Here is a 23858-nt window from a genome sequence, read left to right as displayed (position 1 = left end):
AATGCTGTTAATGTACGGCATTCTGCATAAAGGTTTATATTTGATTTTGAATAAATGTATCAAATTTCACACAATTTCTTTGGTTTTATTTTCTGCCTTTGGATTTTGTGTGTACGCCAGGGTCAGAGTTGGCGTGGAGGTAGGGACGTTTTACCGCCAGGTCGTGTTTTGATAAATCCCAAAATTTGACTATAATTGGCGTACACCAGGTTTTGTGCGTGCGACAGCTTCATAAATGAGGACCCACGTCTCTGAAGTCCTGCATCATGTGTAAAGCTGCAGGTGGAAGATGGAAGGTGCGTTTCCTCCTGTGACCAGCAGAGGGCAGCATTTCTCTGAAAAATCCCCTCCAATGTTCCTCCAGTCAAGCACCGAGACAAAACGTGAACCAAAGTGGCTTCAGTTTTCTTTCATCCATCATATTGGACTGATGTGTGAGGGATTTTGGTTTGCAGAGCTGCACTTGATGCATTACTCTGTTTTGGATAAATGAGTGTCGGGCACAAAAATGGGAGGGTTTAAGAAAACTGTTCATACTTCATTTTTTATTAAGCTGAATGAAAGAGGACAAAACATTAATTAAATGTCTTATTTGTGAATTTTCCCGGTTCTCTCATTGCACCGTGAAACCGTTGCATCAGGTTGGAAGATGCTCATAATGAAGGATCCAAACTGAAAGCACTGACAATGAACACCATGCAGGATTAAAATCAGACACTTTGTCAAATATATCAACATGCAATTAACTGCGAATTCATTAGAGCTGAAATGAAGTATAAATCCAAGATTTTATAACATGTTGGAGTTGAATGGATCCACTGATATCAGCCAACGTTTCAATCTGTATCTCTTCACAGAGAAAAGTAAAAATGTGCAGGTTTAAACCTGAATAGAAGCAGAAATCCCAGGTCACTGGTCAAAAGGATGAATGTTTGGAGAAACATGTCAGTGAGGAATAAAAACAAGCAAATCAGAAAACATGATGCTTCAAATTTAGCAGCATGTAACAAAACAGAAGATCAATGAGAGAAAAGAAACTGTTTCTGTTGGTATTTAAACCGTTGTTTTTCTTCTTCTACAATGATCTGTTTATATCTACTAGCTGTGGGTCCACATACATGGCAGCTGCCGGATTTATGTCACATTTTCACTACGGTGTCTCTGGATGGACAAAGTGTGTGAAGTGAGAACCCTCTGAGCTGTAAAAGTGCAGAACCTGCTGTGTGTAAAAGGTGTTAGAGAAGTGATGGGATAAGGAACCCAAAGAAAAAAGGCACATAAGAACAGATATACAGTTTTCAGGTCACCATGAAGACTTGAGCCTGGACACAACTAAGAGGGTCAATGACGGCTGTATTCCCAATAAATCTGTGCTATGACGTTTTCCAGTTTCTGTCCATACAGTTCCTTCCTCAGGTGATCTGCTAACCTGCAGCAGCATCATGTTACGGTCCATGTCTACAGGAAATGTCCACATATGAAGCAGAGGAGAAAGATGAAGACTGGATGGAAAGTTGACAAGTCCTTGGCAGCTCTTTCTTTTTCCTTCTTACCTTGTTCTAATGAAATCAAAGAGAAATGAAAGAACCAGCTTTAGAAGAATGTGATGCCCATGGGGGGGGGGGGGGGGGGGGGGGGTTCTATTGCTTGGTAAGGATGTTGGACTTTTATTACTATTACTAATTGTGGCCACCAGGGGGCGTCTGGTAGAATCTATAGAGATGGACAACCAGAACCAGAGTTAACTTCAGCACAGAAAATGACTGATAACCTCCAACCTTGTTAGTCATCCAATAGCATCAACAGAACTTTCTCCTTTGTAGGCTGTGTGACATGGAACAGCTCACACACATCCTAAAGCAGCATCATGAACGAACACACAACTGTTCTGAGTAAACGTGTAATTAGATGTCAGACGTTCACTTCCTTTATTTCTAAAATAACACTCAGCCACTGAAACACATCGGTTGAGGAGGAACAAAATCTACTTTGAACATGACCTGAGTGTTTCCAGTTTGCAGTTTGGACTCTTCAGTCCGCCAGACAACTTCAATCCTGAATCCTACAGGTTGTTGTTACTCAGGTCCAGTTCTATCAGACTGGAGAACTGGAAACTGAGAAGTGAGGACAGATCTTCACAGCTTCTCTTTGAGAGACCACGTCTTTTATAGTTGATCTCAGCGACTCAAGGTGTTTTTCACACAATACAATTATTTCAGCGTAATCAGCGGAACTCATGTCCAGATGTTTCAGATGGGATGGGTTGGAGTTCAACGTCGAGGCCAGAGAACCACAGCCTTCCTCTGTGATCAGACATCCTGACAGGTTGCAGAAAACACAAAAACTTTGAGAGAGTTGCATTGAAAATAAAGCTGACTGAAGAACAATGTTGTCTTTGTATTGCTGATAATTGTGGAGTGTTGTGGTTTTTGTACTGCTGCAACACTTCAGTGCCACCATAGATGTTCATACAAACAGCTTCTGTAGGTATCATTTTAGTCATGAATAAAATCTCCTTAAATACTCAGTGTGATGAATCCTGACCTGAGAGTTTCCAGTTTGCAGTTTGGACTCTTCAGTCCGCCGGACACTCCTGAATACTGCAGCTTAAACAGTTCAGCAGCATGAAACAAAGATTCAACAGCCATCTTAGCACAACTACCTCTATGGCAGCCAAAAGCAGACAGACACATAGAAAATCCTCATCTTACATATCCTGAAGCACAAGCTTTTTAAACGACATTTCCATCTCCTGCAAGTTTATTTTAATAGAAGAGCATCACACCACCAGATGAACACAGTTTTCTATGAGAACAAATGCTGAAGTCAATAACAGCGTGCAGAAATAGCAAAAACAAAGCAAACATACCTGGAACAGTATGAGACCAAACACTTGGAGTCGGCTCAATGGGACACACACTGCTAAAAGTCCATCATTTTGGAGGAAACAGCTTGGAATGATGTTAGCAAAGCAAATTAAGAAACGTTGCTCTTCTGACAGCTTCCAGGTGAGTTAGCAGGAGCTCTGAGCAAACTCCTCTTCCTCCACTGAGAGAATGCAGGTTTACGTTGCAGCAACTTAAAGTTCCCAAAGCCGTTCAACAGAAAAGCAAAGATGTGAAATCATCTTCAAAGTGAAGCTTCTTTGCAGGCATTGCATCATTTTCCTACATGCTACATATAGAAATCCAGAAATAAGCAGCTGAGAATAGAAAAGTCTCCAGACAGATGAAAATGTTTGCAGTGCTTTAAAATCAGAAAGCCAAGCTGCAGTTTTTAGTGAAACCATCAACACCTGACCTGGACATCAAGAAGGTCAACAATGAGTCCATTGTTCAAGATAAAGCTGTGCTCCGATGAGCTGCTGTTTCCATCCAGTTCCAAGCAGCTTTACAGTCCGTGTTGATGTGAAATGTCCACGTCTGATGATGACTAGATGAAGGAGGAGGCTGCTCTTCCAGCTGTGGACCACCTTCCTCGCTCCCTGCTGGAATGACATCAAGGAGAGAAAGAAATGGACCATTTCAGCCATGCTTTCTGGAGATGTCAAGTCATTTTACACACCTTGTCAGGTGTGTGTAGGAGCTGCGTCGTTACTGGAGGTGTGCAGATGAAGTCAGCTGAGGGGTCGGAGGTGTTCTGGCTTCGGTGGTCCCATTCTGGATCTCAGAGCAGCTGCCTCATTGCTGTCTGCACTTCTGGAATAAAAAAGACATGATCTTTATGTCTTGGCTGAAGAAATAATCTGCTTGTTCTTCATCAGTGTACATTAATGAAAAAAAAAAGCAATTACTACTTTAAAGTAAAAACTACGGCTGGGACTTTAACACCTTCATTAGCATTAATTCCTGAAAAATGAAGACGTTAAAGCATTTAACTGCGGAATGTTTCAGTGCACGCCGATTCCACTGATGCACACGGAGGACCTCCGTTAGTACTTTGGCGCTTCATGTTTGGATGTTTCACATCCTTCCAGTGACTAAAGAAAAAGCAACTAACAAGTGGAGCAACTTTTTACAGTGTTATTGAAGACTTTTGGTGAGGAAGGTTTAAGTCCGAATGGTTTCCTCTTCTGTTAGTGGCAGCAACGGCTGCGTAAGCTCCTCCCCCGTCCAGAAGAACAGTCTAGAACAGGGGTCTCCAACTCCGGTCCTCGTGAGCTACCACCCTGCAGGTTTTAGTGTTTCCCCGCTGTGACACACCTGACCCAAATCAATGGCTCATTAACAGGCAGGTGCAGAAGATGAGAAGCTGCTGGAGAAGCTTTTCATTTAAATAAAGTGTGTTGTAGCAGGGAACCAGTAAAAGCTGCAGGATGAGCGCAGTTGGAGACGGCTGATCTAGAAGCTTGGTCCTCCTGCAGCATCCAGCTTCCAGCTGCAGGAAGAGCAGGAGGTGATGAGCTCTGCTGCAGGACCAGACTGAAGCCACAACACAGTGGGCTTTACTGTCACATGTTCATGTTTATTAATGAAGCGTGTGGACGGAAACATTTTACACCTTAAAAGTCCTGGAACATGTTTTATACTGGAGCGCTTAGATAAATGACTTCAAATGACTTTTTCATTTGAAGACTGTTCAGTTTTGCCAGGAAGATTTTCCTGTTTTTCTACTGTTGAACTGAAACTGAATGAAATGGATTTCTTTGCAGACATTAATAGAGCCTGAGTTTACAATAATATTTGTGTCTATTTGAGTCAGTCGTCCACCAAAATCCAGTTCAATTAAAAAGATGCTGCTTTTGGGGGCAAGGACAATTTTACTGCTCAAAGGTTGCTCTTTTAGAGCTCAAGAGACAAATGTGAGATTCTCATCTCAGCCTCATTTTAGTTTCTATTTGCTCTAAAATGTTTCTCATATGTTTCTCCTAAAATTCACCAGGAGAAATAGGTGAGACAGAATAACTAGAGGGAGTCATACTGGAGACTTTAGGGAGATTCCTTGCTAGTTTCACTGCACTGCTTTTAATGGCTCCTTTATTTCTCCTTTGAAAAAGAAACTGAGCAATACACACACACACACACACACCTGAGGTCCTACTATCAGGATGCTTAAATCATGTGACCTTCTCCTCCCACCTGACTGGATTTACCATCCTAAACACAGACCATGCACTTAATAACATCATGATAGAGCAATAAAACAACGGTGGTGAACTCTTTCTTTACCACACGACAGAGGGATGTAGCAGATGTACCCAACGCCATCAGGCTTTCTACTTCTACAGCACATGGCAGATGACTTCACATAAAAAAAGGAAGAAAGAAATCTGAAGCGGAGTCTTCATCTTTATTAAATTCCAACATAGTCATTGTACTTGAAAATTGACGACTGCTGAGTATTTGAAGTGGTTGCAAAGTTAACAATGACATGAACAACAAATGGAAGAAAGTTAAAGAGCGTTTACTGACAGCAAAAGCTCTTCTAACATTGTCATCATTATAAGATGGGAACTAGAAAGATGCATCTTCTTGGAAAGTTGTGTTTTGAAACAATTCTCTGAAAGCATTATGAGCAGTGTCAACAAGACTTTACAGCAATGCACAACACTGAACAGTCAAAGAGTCTCTGAGGCCAACATGCAGCATTTGCATTCAAGGGCTTTTCTGAACAGGCTCATTAAAAAAAGTCTCAGTATGCCACATTCTGTCATTTACAGTGTTGTGGCCCTTGTGCAGCGTTTGTTTATGAAGACTTTTATCAGCTTACTTTTCTCATCCGGTGTCCAACCATCCAGTGTACTACAGCGCATGATGTAAGCTGCAAGATTAAAGCAAAGAAAAAACACAAAGGACTCTTTTTATCATGGAACAGCAGTTTCCACTAAGTATTAAGAACTTTTTTCCTCCATAGATCCAAAATTCACATTCTAATATGTTTCTGGTTCACACAGAAGGAAATCCAGTCAAACTGGGAGGACACTGAAACAATCCCAACATTAAAAGTAGGGATGTAATACTTGGAATACTTCAGAAACTCCATCAGATTTGGCCAGATATGGTGATTAATGTGAGAAGGGCCAGAAGAAGAAGAGGAAAACAAACTAGAAATAAACTCCAGGTCATGTTTGGAAAAGAAATGCTGCTTATTTGGCTTGAAAAAGCTGATGGTAGGATGCATGCTAAACAGTACATGGGGAAGGTAAAACATTGCTGAAAAACTAAATCTTATGTTGATGACAAACTGATTTTCTGCAGCTTCAACTATTAGCCGATTACTTGTCAAGTAAAATGGTTTTATTTCCTGTTAGAAATATCACTCATGACGCCATGCAGACCATCTTCTGAGACGTTCTAAACTAAAGCAGTTGCCACGGTAACCAGTGGTTCTAGATGAGACTAAACTAAAAGTGGCAGAGTGAAAATATCAAGAATCAAGCTGAATAAAGCATTTGGAGAATGGTGACACCCCTATATGTAGGGCAGTGAAAAGCCATAGACAACTTAACTTCTGATCCCATGAACTGCATCAGCAGTTCCACATTATTCATATCCCTACAAATGCTTCCAGGATTAAAGAAAAAAGTCAGGTGAAACGGGCCAGTAAACTAAATGTAATCCTACACAATATGTGTGGCAGTCTGGGAAAAGCTGTCAGATGTGGCTGATGTTCATTTGTGGCAGCGAGACTAAATAGTTGCATGGTCACCACCAGGCAAATATCATCCATCAGCATTAGCAGCCGAGCTCTGACGTGTTGATGCTGTGACAACTATTCTTTTTCAGCTGAAGCAAAGAAAAAACAGGGCTCAATGTGACCACATGGCAGAACAAAACACACAGGGTTTAGCGTTAACACTTGCTTCAGCAGCTCTGGGAAGAATGACGTTACTCAGGCACTTCTTGAGTGTGCGCTAACGAACTTTTTTACTTGTAAATGTAGATTTTAAACTGAGAAATACGTGCCTGTGATGGACTGGCGACCTGTCTGGGATGAACCCCGTCTCTGGCCTGATGACTGCTGGGATAGGCTCCAGCTTAACTGGACTAAGCCGTGTAGAAAATGAAGGAAGAAAATCTAGATGTGGAATTCATGACAATTCAAGCAGGATCAAAACATTAGTTGTCTCATGATTCACTGTCACACAGTTTTTTTCCACAATAAGATCCCAAGGGATCCTCTGTGGGGGGGACTTTGGCTCTCTATATTGGCTTCCCAGATATTTCTGCTGATGAATTTCCACAACTTTTCCACAACATTTCCAGAAATCATTCACTACCAAATGAGCCATATACTTCCTTCAAATTCCACTGACTTTGAACTGGTCCAGGACTGTCTTCCCATCTGGCACCTTTCCGTGTTTCCCAAACGCCACAGCATGTCGGCACTCCGCTTCAGGAAAGAAGTTCTTGAAAAGAAGGTGGAATAAGCGAAGGCAGTCCTTTGCTTCTGCATGGATTGCAGACAGGTGAGTGGAGGACAAGAAGAGGCCACTTCCTGGACACAGCTCTTGCTTCCCAGACCTGTTCTTTGGAGCCCAAGGACCAGCCTGAGGTTGGATCTGTTCCACTTTGTCCAGAAAAGCTTTTAATGCCTCCAGGTGCTCACCACCTGTAGCACAGCAGATGTTTTACCTTACAGGGACACAGCAGCAAGCACAAGTCAAGAAAAGGAAGAGACACGTTTAAAAAAGAAAAAACATCCCAATAATTACAGTTTTCATTTGTAAATAATGAGCAACTAAAACAGTTCAGCACATTGTCAACACAAGTATTCCATTCTAAAACCTGCAATGAAGTGAGAACAGAGTTTCTGCAGGGAACAACATTTTCAGACCCATTTTAAATCTAATACCTGGAAAATAGAGATTTTCAGGAAGAGAACTTTTATTTTATTGAAATCCCATTTTTCAAATCTAATCCGAACCCCAAATGTAGCAATAATTGAACCAATATCTGTCAGTAAAACACACACAGTTCCAAGTGAGGGTTCCACTCCCTTTTCTTTAAAACATCCTGGAAATCAACATGTGGACCTCAAGCTGACAGTATATTAAGATTATTAATCCCAGTGAAAAGAGAACACAGAGTGTCTAAGATGTTGCTTATTATAGTGTCCAAGGTAAGTTACAATATAACAATCAATATGAATTTAGAGCTAAATTGTGGATTGAAATAATAAGACAATTCCCAGCTGGGTTATCTCTTGGTGAGCCGCGGTCTGGTTCATAAAAACTGATCTTCTTCGGTGGCTTTCCCGCTCTTTTGGCCGTCTCTTTTTTATTATTTTCACATGCATTCCTCCTGGAAAATAAAGAAAACATTTTCATTATTTAAACTGCTTTCACTGCATGACAAATCCACATTTTCCATGCACATACAATTTATGGAAGTGTCTAGAGGCCGCTGTAAACGCTCGCCATCTAAAATTTACCCAAACTGCGTTTAACAAAGATGCTGCTTCCCTTCTTTTTCCTCCTGCAAGATTCATTTCCTCCATTCCTTCTGCCAAAGACTCCACACGTTAACCACACAAAAAAAGAAGAAACGTACCACACGACCTGACGTTGTTAAGTCGCCTCACTACGTTGTGAAGTAACCAATCATGATACAGCATTAGCCACCGAGTAGCTCTCTTAACCAATGACCATGCAGCATTTGTGACTGATGGCTCTCTCCTAAATACTAAAGTTGGGTTGCATTACAGGGTTCAAAGTTCCGGGGTTTTGTTCCAAATGCAGTCAATATAATATAATATTATATAATATAATATAATATAATATAATATAATATAATATAATATAATTTTTTATGTGGTTGATGAAACAAAATGTGAATTACATGCAATCTACTTCAAATTCTTTGTGGAAAACTGTTGGTTAATATAAAAGCAGATGCTATTTGCAGTAATTTTAATCAATTCATTCTGCATACAATCCAACATAGAAAAGAAATATTAATGTGGATTACAATAAAGTCAGCATGATATGAGATGATAGGAAAGAAGAAAACATTTCTCTAAGTGGGAGATTTCAGTGAGTGTTTGTGGAGAGCTCTTCCTTTGCTCTGTCTGAGATTAATATGAGAAGCATGAACTAAAGCCCGGATGAGAGGAGATTAAGTTCATAGAGAGAGCTCTCTGATTTCTCTGCCTGAGATCACAAAGAGAAACTAAAGTTGAGAAACTAGGAGAATCATATCAGAGCTTGTTGAGATCTCTTCTAAAACTTCAAATGAGACTACATTGAGATTTGGTGCATCTTATTTCTCCCGAGAGCAAACCGAGACGTAGGAGAAATAAACCTTAGTCTCAGTTTGCTTTCAAAGAAATCTCAGACTTGTCTAGGAGGAAGAAATGAAACATTTTAGACATCTCTTTTCACATTTTCTTTTCCTCTTATGTGATCAAACAAGATTTATTACAAAGCCTGGAATTTCATTTGTTAAAATAGATTTGCAGCCCTTATTAAAAGAAGCCCTCATTTTTCTCCGTAGGTACATTTCAGTAGCTGACACATGCACCCTCACATGTTAAGCAGCAAGAAAAACCTGATAAATGTATCTCCCCTTGTAATGGAAGCAGAAAAACTGCTGCATTCACAGATGCTCATCACAACTTGCTCACAGTTGTGCGTATTATTCCTAAAAAAGGAGAGAAATTTCCACTGCAGTCCCGCATGTTTTAACACTTCCACAGGAAAACTGGCCAATTTGTGTCCAATAAGACGTATGAGGAGCTTCACTGCTAGCTTAGCAGCAAACAGATATGAGGAGAAAAGGGAGTTCTTTTGGTTTGGCGCTGTTGTCATTTCTCCTTTACGAGGGGGGACAGTGGCGCATGACGAGGCACGTGCAGCCTGTCCAGACAGCTTAGCTTCCACGTGTACAAGCTTTAAACACAGAAAATAAAAGCACTCACTGTTCTTCGGCATAGTGCTTAATGATCAACATTCATATAAAGTAGGTCATTTAAATACAGCTCACGTCATGAAAGCCCAGCACTCATGTACTTGATAAAACACGCTGACTTTTCTTCCCAAGTCTTCACTGCAGCTTGTCTTCACTCCTACTGATCCAGCAGCTCTGTCTGAATACCCATGATGCACTTCACGGTAGGGCTGCACCATTCATCGCAGTTTCATCCTCATCACGGTTTTGGTGGCCACCATTAAATAAACCTGATGGTCAACAATATTTCCATTCAGAAGGCCAGCTCTGCTGCATGCGTCTCTGATCAACTACCCCTGGCTGCAGTGTGCAGAGCGAGGCGTGTCTCAACGTGGGCGGGGTTAAACGCCTTCAGCTCCTCCCACTGGATGTGATTCTTCTTCCTCGCCGCAGTCGCCGTCTTCTTCTTCACATTTTACAAGTTTCCATGTGCCATATCTTCACCAAACCACCTGGAGATCATTTAATTAAGGCTCGTCGGCGACACAACGTCCAACTTTGCTAAATGGAGGTAAGCATGGATGAAAAAACGGCCAATTAATGACAATCAAAGTTTTATTGGGATTATTGCTGGATTTTCCAGCACATTTTCGCCTCACAGATGAGCTTATTTGCATCTTCAAATGTCTCATGTTTGTTCTGCCGTTCTAATATTCACCTGGTTCAAGTTTTCCACGACGTTTTCCTCTGTTTTTTCCAGACACATTGCACACCTCCTCTCCCCTGGACCCCGGAGGACACTTGGCAGAAATGATGCTCCGCTTTGATATGTCATTGCATCCGCTAAAGTTTTCCATTTGCTGACTATCCTTTAATCCAAACCTTGTTTTCACACCTCCAGGGTCTGGCAAAGCAAGTGTGCTCAAACAACTGTGGCCTGTTTGTTCTAATGGTAAGACCAGGGCTGTTGTATTATTGTGAAGCAGGAGGATGAAGGGAAGTTAGCATGGTGGGTATTGGTAAGGATGCATGAACCAAGAGATGGACTAAGGCTCAGGAAGCCCATGATTTATTGTCAAATGATTAAGTTAAATGCTCAACCAAAAATGGCTGTGAAAGAAAGCAAAGCAAGGATTAGAAATGATCAAGTCCATTAAATGTTCCCTTTGATAAAGATCAATACAATGTAGAGCGAACTTTATCACAGTATCAATAATAAAGGTGCACATGTTGCCCTTAGCAGTGCTGCCGCCCTGTGAGAAGGACAAAGACTGAATAAATGTGTGTGCATGGCTTCCATAAGGAGGGGCTCAGGTGAGTGGGATGAAAAGCAATCAGGAGTGATTAGGAAGAAGGACAGGAAGGGAGGGAAGGGAAAGTGTGGAGAGATTCATTCCAATTAGAGCCTTTAATTCCACAGGATTTGCTTTTCTTTTCCATTAAAAAGCAGTTTAAAAGTGCCAACTATCTGATTGCTGATTTGTTCCTCTTATGCTGTACAAAGTGACAGCGAGGCAGCTACAGGGACAGGCAGGGTGTTTAACATGAATAAACTGATATACAGCAATGCAACTCTGGAGACAGGCAGGGGAAGTACAAGGATTGTGCAGACAAACAATAATACAGCAACAGAGACAGGCAGGATTATGCCTTGTATTATATATAGGTAACATTCAGAAATATGACATGTATACTAGGGATGTGGAGAAAATATTTCAACATGTACTTTTTGACTTTCAGTCCGCTCTCTACATTGTCATGGGGGCCAAATGTGATTCCAGTGAGGTATGTGGAAATTGGGATGAGTTTGTGCCCGGTGAATACAAGGCACTTTTGCTTCTGGCACAAATCAACCTATTGTGTTTTTATTTCTTCAAAGGAAAACATGCTGCAAATAAGAAGATGGTGGTGTCTTCTTCTGAGAAACTTTCCAATGCCGTAAATGCTCTTTACATGATCCTACTTTTCAAAGAGTTCTTTTAAACTCCACATTTGACTGAAAACCCTGTGGATTGACTTTTCTTCAAGTTTTAATAGTGAACGTTCATTGTCATTGAATCAGCAAGGTGTGAAGAAGAGACTGCAGGCCAGAAAAAGGCGTCGGGAGGAGCGGAAACTACAGGTAAGAGGAGCTTCATTAATTAGCCATGTATTTAAGCACTTGTTTGAAGACTACTGTTAATCCCTCTGCAAATTTCAGGATGTAGAAGATGCTCCAGTGAAAAAGATGCCTTCTGAATCCATCTCATCAGCTACTATTGAAGGTAGACTTGTTGTCCACACATACAGAAACTGCTTTTCCCTGCATGCTTTTATTCTCTGCTAGATTACCTCGGCTGACCTGAGATGCCCCTTCAAATATAATATTGGATTTCTTCTAAAAGTTGAAGAGGTGGGATGTCCAAGATCTTTTTTACTGTCATTTATCTCTTTTCATTCTATTCCCTCTGTAGGGGAAGGTGACATGAAGAGCAGCAGTGGGACAGGGAAGAGTGGATGCAGCCTTCCTACCTCAGCGTTTTGGGCCATCTCCAGTATCTACTTTGAGAATGAGCTTTTTTCTCTACAGGAAGAAGATGCTTTACTGCATGACACCATAAAGGCAGCCAAATGCTGCAGAACGCAGTCATTTCAAGGAAGAGATTCCCTGCCTGGAGTTGTTGAGATGGACGAAGGACAAGAAAAGGAAACAGTGAAAAAAGTCCAAAACTGTGACTTGATGAGTGAAGGTGAAGAGAGTCATGGAGCTGAGGGAGCCGTTCATGTTTTCCTTTCACTTCAGAATCCACTAGGAATCATTTGGTGCAGAAATGATGGATGTTCACAGCTTAAAGCTGTGTGTGTGTGTGTGTGTGTGTGTGTGTTGAGGAGCAATAAATCCAGTGTTTGCCGTTTCTGTTCCTTGAAAAAAAGTCTATATTATGTGTGTTGCATTCCAATGCTCCAGTCATTCCAATCTGTGAGAGCCTTTCAAATGTGCCTGTGGGACGGTGGTTAGATGTCCAGCATGGGGTGAGGGCTTTTACTGCTACTTTTAACTGGCCTGAGACCATGCACTCCTTGCTCAACTCAGCTCAAATACAGTTTGAAGGCCACAGAAATGATGACACAATATCTTGGTGGAACCTGGGTGTAATATAGGATCTATTTATATTGTGATATAATTTTACATATAATACCAGTAAAGCATTGATCAATAACTAATGTTACAGTCAGCAGTTTTGTTCAGTCTGCCTTTCTTCTTCCTGTAGCCGTGTAGAAATGGGAGCATTTAAAAAAACTTCTTAAAGCAAGAGTGTTCACATCCTAAAATGAAAATAACTAATCATGTCCCAAATGATAAAAGATGTACATGGCGAGCCTTACTTTAATCATCTCAGGATACACTCCCGCATCGGGTAGGTGGCGGTTTTACATGTGGTCACGTGGAAAATGGGAAGAAAAAGACGGCCATGGTGGCGGCGAAGAAGAGTCAGAAAGTCAAAATAACATTTCCAACTTAAATCCGGTAGGTGGTGCTATTAAACATGGAAAAAAGGCAAAGAAGAAGAAAGCAGTTGCGGCGAGGAAGAAGAATCCCATCCAGTGGGCGGAGCTCAACGCGTTTAACCCCGCCCACGTTGAGACACGCCTTGGTCTGCAGGAAGCTGCGTTCAGGACGCAGCTGGTTAACATGTCTGCCAGCTGCATGTGATGAAGCTGCTTAGTAAAGACTTTTCCTGCTAAAAGCCACACCTGACACACCTGAAGCCGTTTCTCACCTTTCAGGCTGGCGTGGAAGCTGAGCCACGTCAGCTTTGCGTGTTTAAGCTCCATCCCGCAGCAAACGCAGCTTTTCTGCATGTTTTACTGTCCTGGAAGAAGCGCAGCTTCCTTCTCCACGCGGCTGTTTGCGCCAATGAGGAAGAAGAGGCGCAGCTGCTGCACATACCTGCTGATCAGCAGCACACCTGTTCTAATCAAGACACAGCACCAGGCCTCAACAGCCAATCAGGCTTCATCACTGCTTCCTGCATCAGTCGTCCATTTCATTCCATTCAAAGGAGAAATGAATGAAAATGAGAAGAAAAACACAACAATCAGCTTGTTTTTCATTGCGTTCATGTAAAGGAGAAACTTTGTGCCACCAGGAATCTGAATTCTTTCTATCTGAATATGAATTGTTCAATGTGAATCTGAACACGCCTGTTTGAAGAATTGCTTTAAAAACTGAATCTGAATGACTGGATTGGAAACTGAATCTTTCTTCTTTTTAATCTTTATTCAACTGAAACTTTTCTTTCCTGAATTCATTCTCATCATTCAGTTTCAGTTCAGATTCAGATGTGAAATCCAGACTTTTGTGCCGCACATCCGGGACCTGACATGAGGCCAAACTAGTGGATGGCAGATGGCGGAACCTCAGTTTGAGAGGCTGACATCCAAAAGCAGCCAACAGCAAATGCTCTTTATGTTTCAGTAACATTGCTGATAAAATAAGAAGAAGTTGTGTCCTTGTAGTTGTTTTAGCTTTAGCATAGCCCGCCCTGGGTGTTAATCCATTTCCATGTGAGTGATCAGCGATGGATCTATCCATCTATTTGGAGAAAACAGGATTTGCTCTTCTGTATCAGCAGCACTTGCAGTTGTCAAACGGTCAAGCCGGTGGAAACGGGTCAGACACTTGTTTTCTGCTAGAAAGCTCCAGATGCATTCCACTTTATTAGTCAGAATTCATCAAGTTATGGTCTCATTTATTTCTAGAAGAAAGAAAGAAAGACAGAAAGACGGGGACAGACGTGCTTTTGGATTTGCCAGCATGACAGAAGTGACTGAGCAGTATCGTCCTCAGTTCTTCCCAATATTTTCTAAACTCTTCTCAAAGTTGAAGCTCTTGGTGAGCGAGCTCTGTCACATCTTCCAGCTCAGTATGATCTCTTTACTGTAGTGCTACAACATGGCATGCTTCTTCCACTTCTTCCACATATGAACCAGCAGCAAATATTTGAATGCAAGCTTGAAAAATCCAAGCAAATAAAGAATGAAAGCTTTCCTGGGATATATTCTGGAAGCCGAGAGCAGCTGTGCTGCTTCTCTTTAGAAAAGAGCTGTTCTGTCCTCAGCACAGTCAAGCCAGCAATGAAGCCAAGCTGATGTCAGATGGAGGAACATTCATCACTGATCAATACAAAAGGCTGAAATTGTCACATGTCTGACAAGTAACTTTTACAAATCACTCCTTCACATCCAAATCTATGTGTCCAATCCAATGAAAGGGAATGATGTCTTTCTCTATTCCTGCTACATTGTCCCACATTTTTCCATCATGTCCAGAAAAGAAATTCACCCAAATGATTCAGAAAATATTGGACTAAAAATTCCACATATCAAGTCAGCTGGAAAGTCCAACATGTGATGGACTGGCGACCTGTCCAGGTGGACCTGCCTCTCGCCCAGTGCTTGCTGGGAGAGACTCCAGCTTCCCCGCCACCCTTAATGGGACCAAGCGCTTGGGAAAATCAACCAATGAATGGAAAGTGAAACATTTGGAGATGAAACAAGTTTGATGGAAAAATCTCCCAGAAATCCCATTTTAATGTGAAATATGCAGCTGAACATGTGAGAAAGAGGAAAAGCCCAAATCTAAACAGCATGAGCCAAACAAACATGTGAATGTTGGAAGAATGCACATTTAAAGACATGCATTTGGGGAGGGGGGTGCTGTTGTGTTCCTCATGCTTAGTGACACCCCCATTCTGTGGAGCAGGACGGGGAAAATGTTTGTGCCATCCATTTGTCATCTCTCAGTGTGGCTGAACACATTCTGTGTGACTGTTCCAACCTGGAGTCATTATTGATCCGGATCAGTGCAGACTAGATATTTATTGTGCACAATCACGCCTCACTTATTGACAGGAGCATCATTTTTATTGCTAGATGAGCGTTCATCTTCATCTCAACTCCACTCAAACCAGCGTGATTTCTAAAGGACTTGAACACAACGGCAGCTGCAACAAAGTGCTGAACAAAGAAGTAAAACATGGAGAAAGTGCAGAGTGAAAAGAGTGGAAAGTGAGTCCATGGCAGGAAGAAAAGGAATTCTTCTTCTTTCTTCTAGTTTTTCAGCCATTGCAGCCATCAGTCTTTATTGGGCCCTTGTCAGGGGGCCGGTGACATGCAGGGGCCTGGGGCCCCGCTACAGCTTTGTTCCGTTGGTCCCAGCTCTCTGCAGCTCTTCACTCGCTCCCCCGTGTGCTTCTGGGACTGTTCTTGTCATCATTGTGACCCCATGGGGTGAGATGCTGCGTGGAGGCCCAGATGGAGGGAGATTATCAGTGCTTTTCTAATAATTGCTCCCACAGCTGATTTCTTCACACCAAGCTGCTTACCTACTGCAGATTCCCTCTTCCCATCCAGCTGCAGGTCCACCACTGGCTTTCTGCTGTCCTTTGGCAGCTCTTTGCTCTTGGCCACAGTGGAGTTTGGAGTCTGACTGGTGGAGCTTGTGGACAGCTGTCTTTTATACTGGGAACCAGTTCAAACCGGTGCCATTAATCCAGGTAAGGAGTGGAGGAAGAGGAGCCTCTTAAAGAAGACGTTCCAGGTGTGTGAGAGGCAGAAATCTTGCTGCTTTGTAGGAGAACAAATCCTTATTTTCCAGAGGAATTTACCAATGAATTCCTTCCAAATCCTACAATGGGATTTCCTGGATTCTGTCTCTCATAGTTGAAGTGGAGCCATGATGAAGATTCCAGGCCTCTTCATGGTTTTCACTGGGAGAACTTGCACAGTTGCTGGCTGATGGAATCTTTTCCTGCTGTCTGAAGGAAAGACTAATTGCTGTTCTGATCAGATGGAATCAAGTGAAATGATGAAGTACAAGGGCTGCTTCCAGCTTGTCTGGAGCTGCGTCTGCTTCATGTATTGATCATATTGATACAAATGCCAGTGAATTGTGTCCATCCAGTGGCTTTTAGTGATCCCAGCTTAGCCGCCACAGGAAGGAAACTAAAGTCCAGACGTTTGTGGCTCAGATCATCATGCAGAGATCTTCCATGGATTTCAATGAAGATCCATTTCTAGAGGACATAAAGCATAGAAAGTGGGAACAAATTGATGCTCTGAATGATCCCAACATTGCAGTGAATCAGTGGAGAGAAATGCCAGAAAAGATGGCTGATAAACATGCAGCTAGAAAAAGCATGGAGAGAAAAGAAGATTTGCTCCGTGGCTTGATGATGAAATAAAAACCTGGATGATCCAGCAGGATGTGACAAAACGGGCGGCTGGAAAAAACTAGCGCTCACTTAGAAACAAGGCCGGTAAAATGCAGAAAGAGAAGAAAAAAAGCTGCTTCCAAAACAAATGACATGAAGTAAGGCATGATGGGAAGAAGCTCTGGCAGACCTTCAGTCATAGTTTGTGGAGGATTCCTGATAATATTCCCTCTTTCACTGAAGCAGAAGGACGTTTCAAAGTAAAGCAGCCGACACTGCAGATTCTTTCCAGAAGGTTTTTATTGAGAAGGTAAAGAGCATTAGATCCAGTATGAAGGATTTCACTCTGAAAGGAAAGTGAACTGATTGAAAAACATCTTCTAGCAGATAGAAAGTGGAACGTCCCATTTGGGCCAATAGAAGTGGAAGAGGTGGAAAAGCTCCTGCAGACACTTCAAACTGATGAAGAGTCTGGACGGATGATCTTGATGGGAAATGAACTGGACGTATTGCGGATTCCATTTCTCAACCTGTGTGTCATATTTCCAAGCTCAGTTTGAAAGAAAGGATTTTTCCTCAGACATGGAAAGAAGCTAAAGTTTTACTGGGACCTAAAAATAATCCCAAACCTTTCCAGGATCAAACTGCAGGCCCGTCAGCATGATTCCAACTCGGAGGAAAGTTGTGGAAAAACTCTCCGGTTTCTCCTGATTTGCTGCTAAATAACCTGGGTTCCGAGCTGCAAGGCGCCTAGAAAGCGTCTCGCTCAGCCTGGACAGCATCAACACAAAGGACTGAAGACTGCTTGTGTCAAAGTGATGAGAGGAAAATGGCTGCTAGCTTTTTATTTGACTCCTCTGACCAACAGCAGAGTTAAACTAAGTGCAGAAATGCTGCTTGAAGAGCTGAGTCTTCAGCTGGATCTTAAAAGTACATCAGGACTCTCAAGGATGTGAGGAAGCTTGGCCAAAAGTGTCCAGAAATCCCTTTGGTGTCCATTAGAGCTCAAGTCTTTGAAGGTGTGGATGGAGTTCATCTTCTGGTCACATTCATCCGGCTCTCCAACTCGTCCACATGAGTGGGCCAGAAAACTCCCGAGCCAATCAGAAGTCAGGAGCTGTTTGGAAAAAGGTGAATCCTAAAAGGGCCCTGCCATGATGTTCCAGCTCGGACTTGTTTTCTGACAAGTCTCTGCAGCCCAAAGCACAGAGATGCTAGCTCCTTCCAGAGCCCATAGGAAGAAGACATCCTGGCAGTTTGCAAGCGCTTTTATCACACCTGCTTCCACATCATCATCACTGGACATTTGGAGTCCCTTTCCATCATCTTTGACAGACATTTTGTCGTTTTTTAGCCTTCCTCTCAGCAACACATCATATGTTGACCTGATGGTTTACTAATGATGTCAGCACCTTTAAGCCTGCTGAGCTCCCATGCTATCTGACTGAACTTTCTAACCCTCCGCTCTTACAAAGTCAGCATGAAGAAATGGAAGAAGTGGCTTCTTAACAGAGTAAAACAAATTCTGCAAGCCAACACAATATAACTCATTAACTATCAACACATGTAGCTCACATAGTAATCAATTACTGAAACCGGAGCTTCTTTGTTTTTTTTTCCTTTTTGTCACTCACTTGTCCTGCTAGTTCCATATGAGAAATGTATTGCTTCGCGCAGCTGTTCAATTTAATTCAATTCAATTCAATTCAATTCAATTCAATTCAATTCAATTCAATTCAATTCAATTCAATTCAATTCAACTCAATTCAAATAAATTAAATTTAATTCAACTTTATTTATATAACGTCAATTCACAGCAATGCCATCTCAAGACGCTTTACAGACAAAGAAAACATAATGAAGCCAATTCATAACAGCCTATATAAGGAAACCAACAGATTGAGTTGAGTCCAACTCAATCTCCCATCCTGAGCAAGCACACTGGCGACAGTAGGAAGGAAAAAAGTCCCTTTTAACAGGAAGGAAACCTCCGGCAGCCACAGGGAGAGTGTACAGACTTCTAATCCTGGATATGAATTTAAACCAAATCTAAAACACTAGAAATTTAAAAAGATCATCCCACTCCACCTGATTAAAGGCTTTCTCAGCATAAAGTAAAATTATAATCTCTCCATTAATGTGGGTGGATGGAGATGGGCAGTATAGAGTATTACACAGGCGTCTAACAGTGAAAAAAGAACAGAGACCTTTTATAAATCCTGTCTGACTGGGGGAAATGGTTGTTGGTATTACCTTCTCAACAACGTGCCAACAATAGCAACAATTTTAGCATCAATGTCGAGGAGAGAAACAGGGTGATGTAAGCTACAGCCAACCAGGACAGATATAACTGCTTCACGCATGGACAGTGGCATGGCGTTGAAGGCCAAAGACTCCTCAAACACTGACAGTCGTATAAAGGAAAGTAGTTTTCATTTTTTGTTTGGATTGCTGATGTTATTTCTGTAACTAAAGTGTTGGGGGGGGGGGGGGGGGGGTGGGGGGGGACGGTTAGTGGGTAACATCTTTTCAGGAACATCTGGGCTTATTTCAGCAGGACAACATGAAGCCACATCCTGCAGATGTTCCAGCTGCTTCCCAGTAAAAGATTGGGGTCCTGGACTGTCCGGCCTGCAGTCCAGACCTCTCCCTGTGAAAATGTGGCGCATTATGAAGCCCAGAATTCCTGAACAGAGAGCCGGACTGTTGAGCAGCTGAAGTTGGACATCAAGCCAGAATGAGAAGGAATTCCACCAACAAAGCTTCAACAATCAGTGTGGTCAGTTCCCAGATGCTGACTGAGTTTTAAAAGGAAAGGTGATGTAACACAGAGGTAAACATGATCCTGCTGCAGCTTTACTGGGTCCTGTTGCTGCAGGAAATTCCACATGACTCAATATTAGTAAAATGTTGATCAGTTTGAACATTAATATCTGGACTTTGTCGTGTTTTCAGTAGAATAAAACTTTAAAGGGATATAAAACCATTATATTCTGTGTTTATGTTTTAAGGTCTGAAGTTCATCAGAACTGAGGTTGTACCTGATACGATGAGTTGAAACTTCTGAGACAATAAATAGACATAAAGTTGATTATTAACTGTGATTCAGTTGCTGTTTTATGCTGATATCACTGCTGTTATCAAGGGATTTTTCCTTCCTCAGAACTGAGGAATAAACTGTGTGATGAACGCTGGTAACGTCTGCCAGACTGTTTATGACAAGTCGTTTCCAGCTGAGGGGTCTCCATGAGGATAAAACTGATGCCCAAACAAGGATGTGGATGTTGGGATTCTGGTTGCTACTGGTTTTCTGCTGCTGGGATAGTGGTGGTGCTGGTTGGAGGTTCCACTCAGCTGGTGTTAATGGTAGACGCCGTTCAGCTGCTGCTGATTGGCTCAGCCTACTGAAGAGCCAATCAGCAGTTGGCAGATGGTTGTCTTATCCAGGTGAAGGACTCCATGTCCAGTCAGAAAGAAGATCTGGTTGTTTGGTCTGCTGCACTGCCGACACCTCCGTTTGTTGGGACGCCTCTGAGGACTTTGGACTCTTTCTGTCCTGCTGTCTGGTCCGTCCTGCTTCCTGCCTGATTACCTGCAAACCTTAACAGAGGACTCTGGACTCTGGACTCTCCATGTGCCAAACTGGTTTGAGAGACCAGAACCAGAACTAAAGGCTTCCAGAGCTCCAGTTCCAGGTCAAGGATCAGTTTTCTGTCTCTTGGTGGAAACCTCCAGCAGTGCTGAACAGTTCAGCTCCAACAGGACCGTGAATTCCTCCATCTGAAGGTAAAACTGAAGACTTTCACCTGCTTTCATTGATCAGACTGAGGTTCCAGAATAATCCAGAACCACAGGTAGGACAGGAGGTCCAGCAGAACCGCAGGGAGGACAGGAGGTCCAGCAGAACCGCAGGGAGGACAGGAGGTCCAGCAGAACCGCAGGTAGGACAGGAGGTCCAGCAGAACCACAGGGAGGACAGGAGGTCCAGCAGAACCACAGGGAGGACAGGAGGTCCAGCAGAACCGCAGGGAGGACAGGAGGTCCAGCAGAACCGCAGGGAGGACAGGAGGTCCAGCAGAACCGCAGGGAGGACAGGAGGTCCAGCAGAACCGCAGGGAGGACAGGAGGTCCAGCAGGGAGGACAGGAGGTCCAGCAGGGAGGACAGGAGGTCCAGCAGAACCACAGGGAGGACAGGAGGTCCAGCAGAACCACAGGGAGGGCAGGAGGGAACAAAGACCAGAAGAATCAGAGAGAAGCAGGAAGTCCAGAAAAACAAGTGGATCAACAGCAGCAAAGTAAATGTGAGAAGCTGAAAAGTCGGTCATGTCAGAATCTTCCTATAATGTCTGATTATGTGGAAAAGATGAAGAGTTTATCTGAACGTTTGGAATCCGGCTTTCCTACATGCAGGTACAGGTAGAGACACATTTCCTCCTGAAGTCTCCGTTCAGACTAAACCTCTGACAATATTTTACACTTGGCATCAGATATCGACTGGTTCTGCTTCAAAGTAGGAATTTCTTCTTCTATGGAGGAGTAAGAGCCTCCTTATTAAAATATGTCATGAAATAATCACTTAAATGTCTCATTAATTCATTAAAATAGGAATTAAACACATAAATGTCTCAAACTGTTTAAAATACATTCATCTTATGAAAAAAACTTCATAATTATTTTGCTATTTTATAGTTTCATGTTCTGGTGTTCAGTTCATCATGAATTCATTTTATCTGTCAGTCCATCAAAGTGGGCGGGGCTAGCACTAATCTAGTCCAATCAGAAGCTTTGGTAGAGACGTGGAGAGAAACATGGAGGATGTGCATTATGGAGAGGAGACAGACAGACGGACCAGGTCTCTATACTGGTCACATATGCCAGCATCAAACTGTTGAGTGGACTCAGTGTTTTTCATGGTGTGTGTGTGTGTGTGTGTGTGTGTGTGTGTGTGTGTGTGTGTGTGTATTGGAAGTGTGCTTCGTCTGCATTTCTCTAGTATGTGAAGTTTCTGAAGTATTTCATTTGCCACACTGGACCAGATGACTGAACAGTAATGCAAGTTGGAAAAGATGAATGATGGGTAAAAATGTTGCTTTTCTTCTAAGTGCTGTTATTATTCCTTCCTTTCTCTCTGTAATTTATCATCATGTTTGTTCCACCTTCATCTGGAATCTATAATAATAGCAAGAAGTTTGGTTCCTTGTACTTGTTCGATGGCGATGTGGTTTATTTTCAGGTTTAGTTTTGGATTCCAGCTGATTGAATGTTTTCAGCTGATGATCATCTTTTGGTTTTTGTTGTGTTAAGAACTGGTTGATTTTCTCCAACTCACTGAGTCACAACATTCACCACATTATTTATGACTCTGTTCACTTCAATAATAATAATAATAATAATAATAAAGCAAGTCTATAAATGTATGGCTGTATTTTGAGGCGATGTGGTGTGAAAATGCTCCCAAACTGCTGCGGAGCTTTGCTTTGTAGGTGATTCTCCTCTCTAGGCAGTGCTGTCAGTCAGTCTCCTGCAGGCATTGATCCTGCACGTTGCTTCTGATCACGCAGGACACTTCCGCTTTTTCCCGACACATTTGCAGTGACTCAGATTGCTCCCCGAGGCATCACATGACTTCAGAGAAACTGGAACTCCTTGCTTTTTGGTCATGTGATTATTTTAAAAAAGCAGTCTGGACCTGGAAGCGGGCTCCATTTGGCCACGCCCCCTTTGCTTGATGCAGGTTTCAGACGTGACATGACGAGTTAAAGCTCCCCTCTGCATCTCAGGTGAATGTTTCCAGAGTTTTCCAGCTTTCCAGGGGAGCCGGGCTGTCTGTAGACCCCCTCAGGTTCCTGCTGAACTGAGTCACATGTGCAGTTTAACGGCAACACTGCTGACAGAAACACACCCATCTGCTGTTTGGCTCCACAACCTCTTCATTTTACACACCTGCATTTTAAACACACACCTTGAACCTTGGAGTTCAACAAATCTTCTCTTTTATACGGGATTTTTCTTGAAACCACGCCTGTGTCTGCTTCGCCCTGAGCAGTAAACAGCGTGACCTTCGTCAGGACTCAGCTGCTGTTAGATTGTAGAGAGAAGAGCTGACAGAGTTCAACACCTGCAGTGGAAACAAGACAGAAAGTCCAGCAGCGACTCATCTAAACTGACTGAACCACAACCACTGTTGAAGCTGGATTTCATTTGTTTTGTTTGATTCAAACTTTATTATTTCAGTTTGCAGAAGATTATCGATGAATCATCTCTTCTTCTTTAAGTCGAGCTGCTGCAGGAAGATCTCAGTGTGTGCAGCTGTGATGGAGTGTGTGAAAACCATGAAGACGAGGGCTGACTAACAGGAAGTAGTTTACCGGATCAGAACCTACAGGGTGTGATTCTGCTGCTCCTTCAGTCAGACTTTCCATCCAAACTACAATCACTTCAAACCAATCAGCTGAACCTGCTGGTGTGTGTTGTGTTGCCTCCCTGGAGACCCGGAGTGGACCACGTCTGCTACACACACATCCTCTCCTGGTTTCTGTTCTCGGGCTTCCAATAAACAATCAGGCTGATGCTGATCACACTGTGTATGCTGGTCTGCAGCGCCATCTGCTGTCCTGATGGAAGTCCTGCAGCTGAAGGCAGCTTCCTCTTCCTCACTGCATCCATCTGACTCTGATATGAAGCAGAAACTCTGAGCCAATCAGAGGAGGAGATGATGGAGAGGAGGGCTTCAGCTGAATGATGTGTGTTTCCTCTGCAGGTGGAGGTAGAAAGTGTGTGTGTGTGTGTGAGCCAATGTGTGTTTCCTCTGCAGGTGGAGGTAGAAAGTGTGTG

General features: G+C 42.7%; 1 protein-coding gene across 1 annotated transcript in view; it reads left to right on the top strand.

Annotated features, from left to right (window-relative positions):
• LOC306765671 (uncharacterized protein) overlaps window positions 1-13935 on the top strand; it is a gene marked incomplete at both ends in the record, with an annotated part of 74499 nt that extends 60564 nt beyond the window's left edge. The window contains 7 exons of the mRNA XM_079253155.1: window positions 8054-8061; window positions 10729-10779; window positions 11890-11949; window positions 12028-12091; window positions 12281-12556; window positions 13340-13502; window positions 13596-13935. Of these exons, the coding sequence (XP_079109281.1) occupies window positions 8054-8061; window positions 10729-10779; window positions 11890-11949; window positions 12028-12091; window positions 12281-12556; window positions 13340-13502; window positions 13596-13935 (962 nt within the window). The remainder of the gene's footprint in view (window positions 1-8053; window positions 8062-10728; window positions 10780-11889; window positions 11950-12027; window positions 12092-12280; window positions 12557-13339; window positions 13503-13595) is intronic.
• Between the last annotated feature and the right edge of the window lie 9923 nt (window positions 13936-23858).

Source organism: Telmatherina bonti (genome assembly GCF_933228915.1).
Source record: "Telmatherina bonti genome assembly, chromosome: 14".
In the NCBI taxonomy this organism is placed as follows: domain Eukaryota; kingdom Metazoa; phylum Chordata; class Actinopteri; order Atheriniformes; family Telmatherinidae; genus Telmatherina; species Telmatherina bonti.
This window is presented reverse-complemented; position numbering and strand designations above follow the sequence as displayed.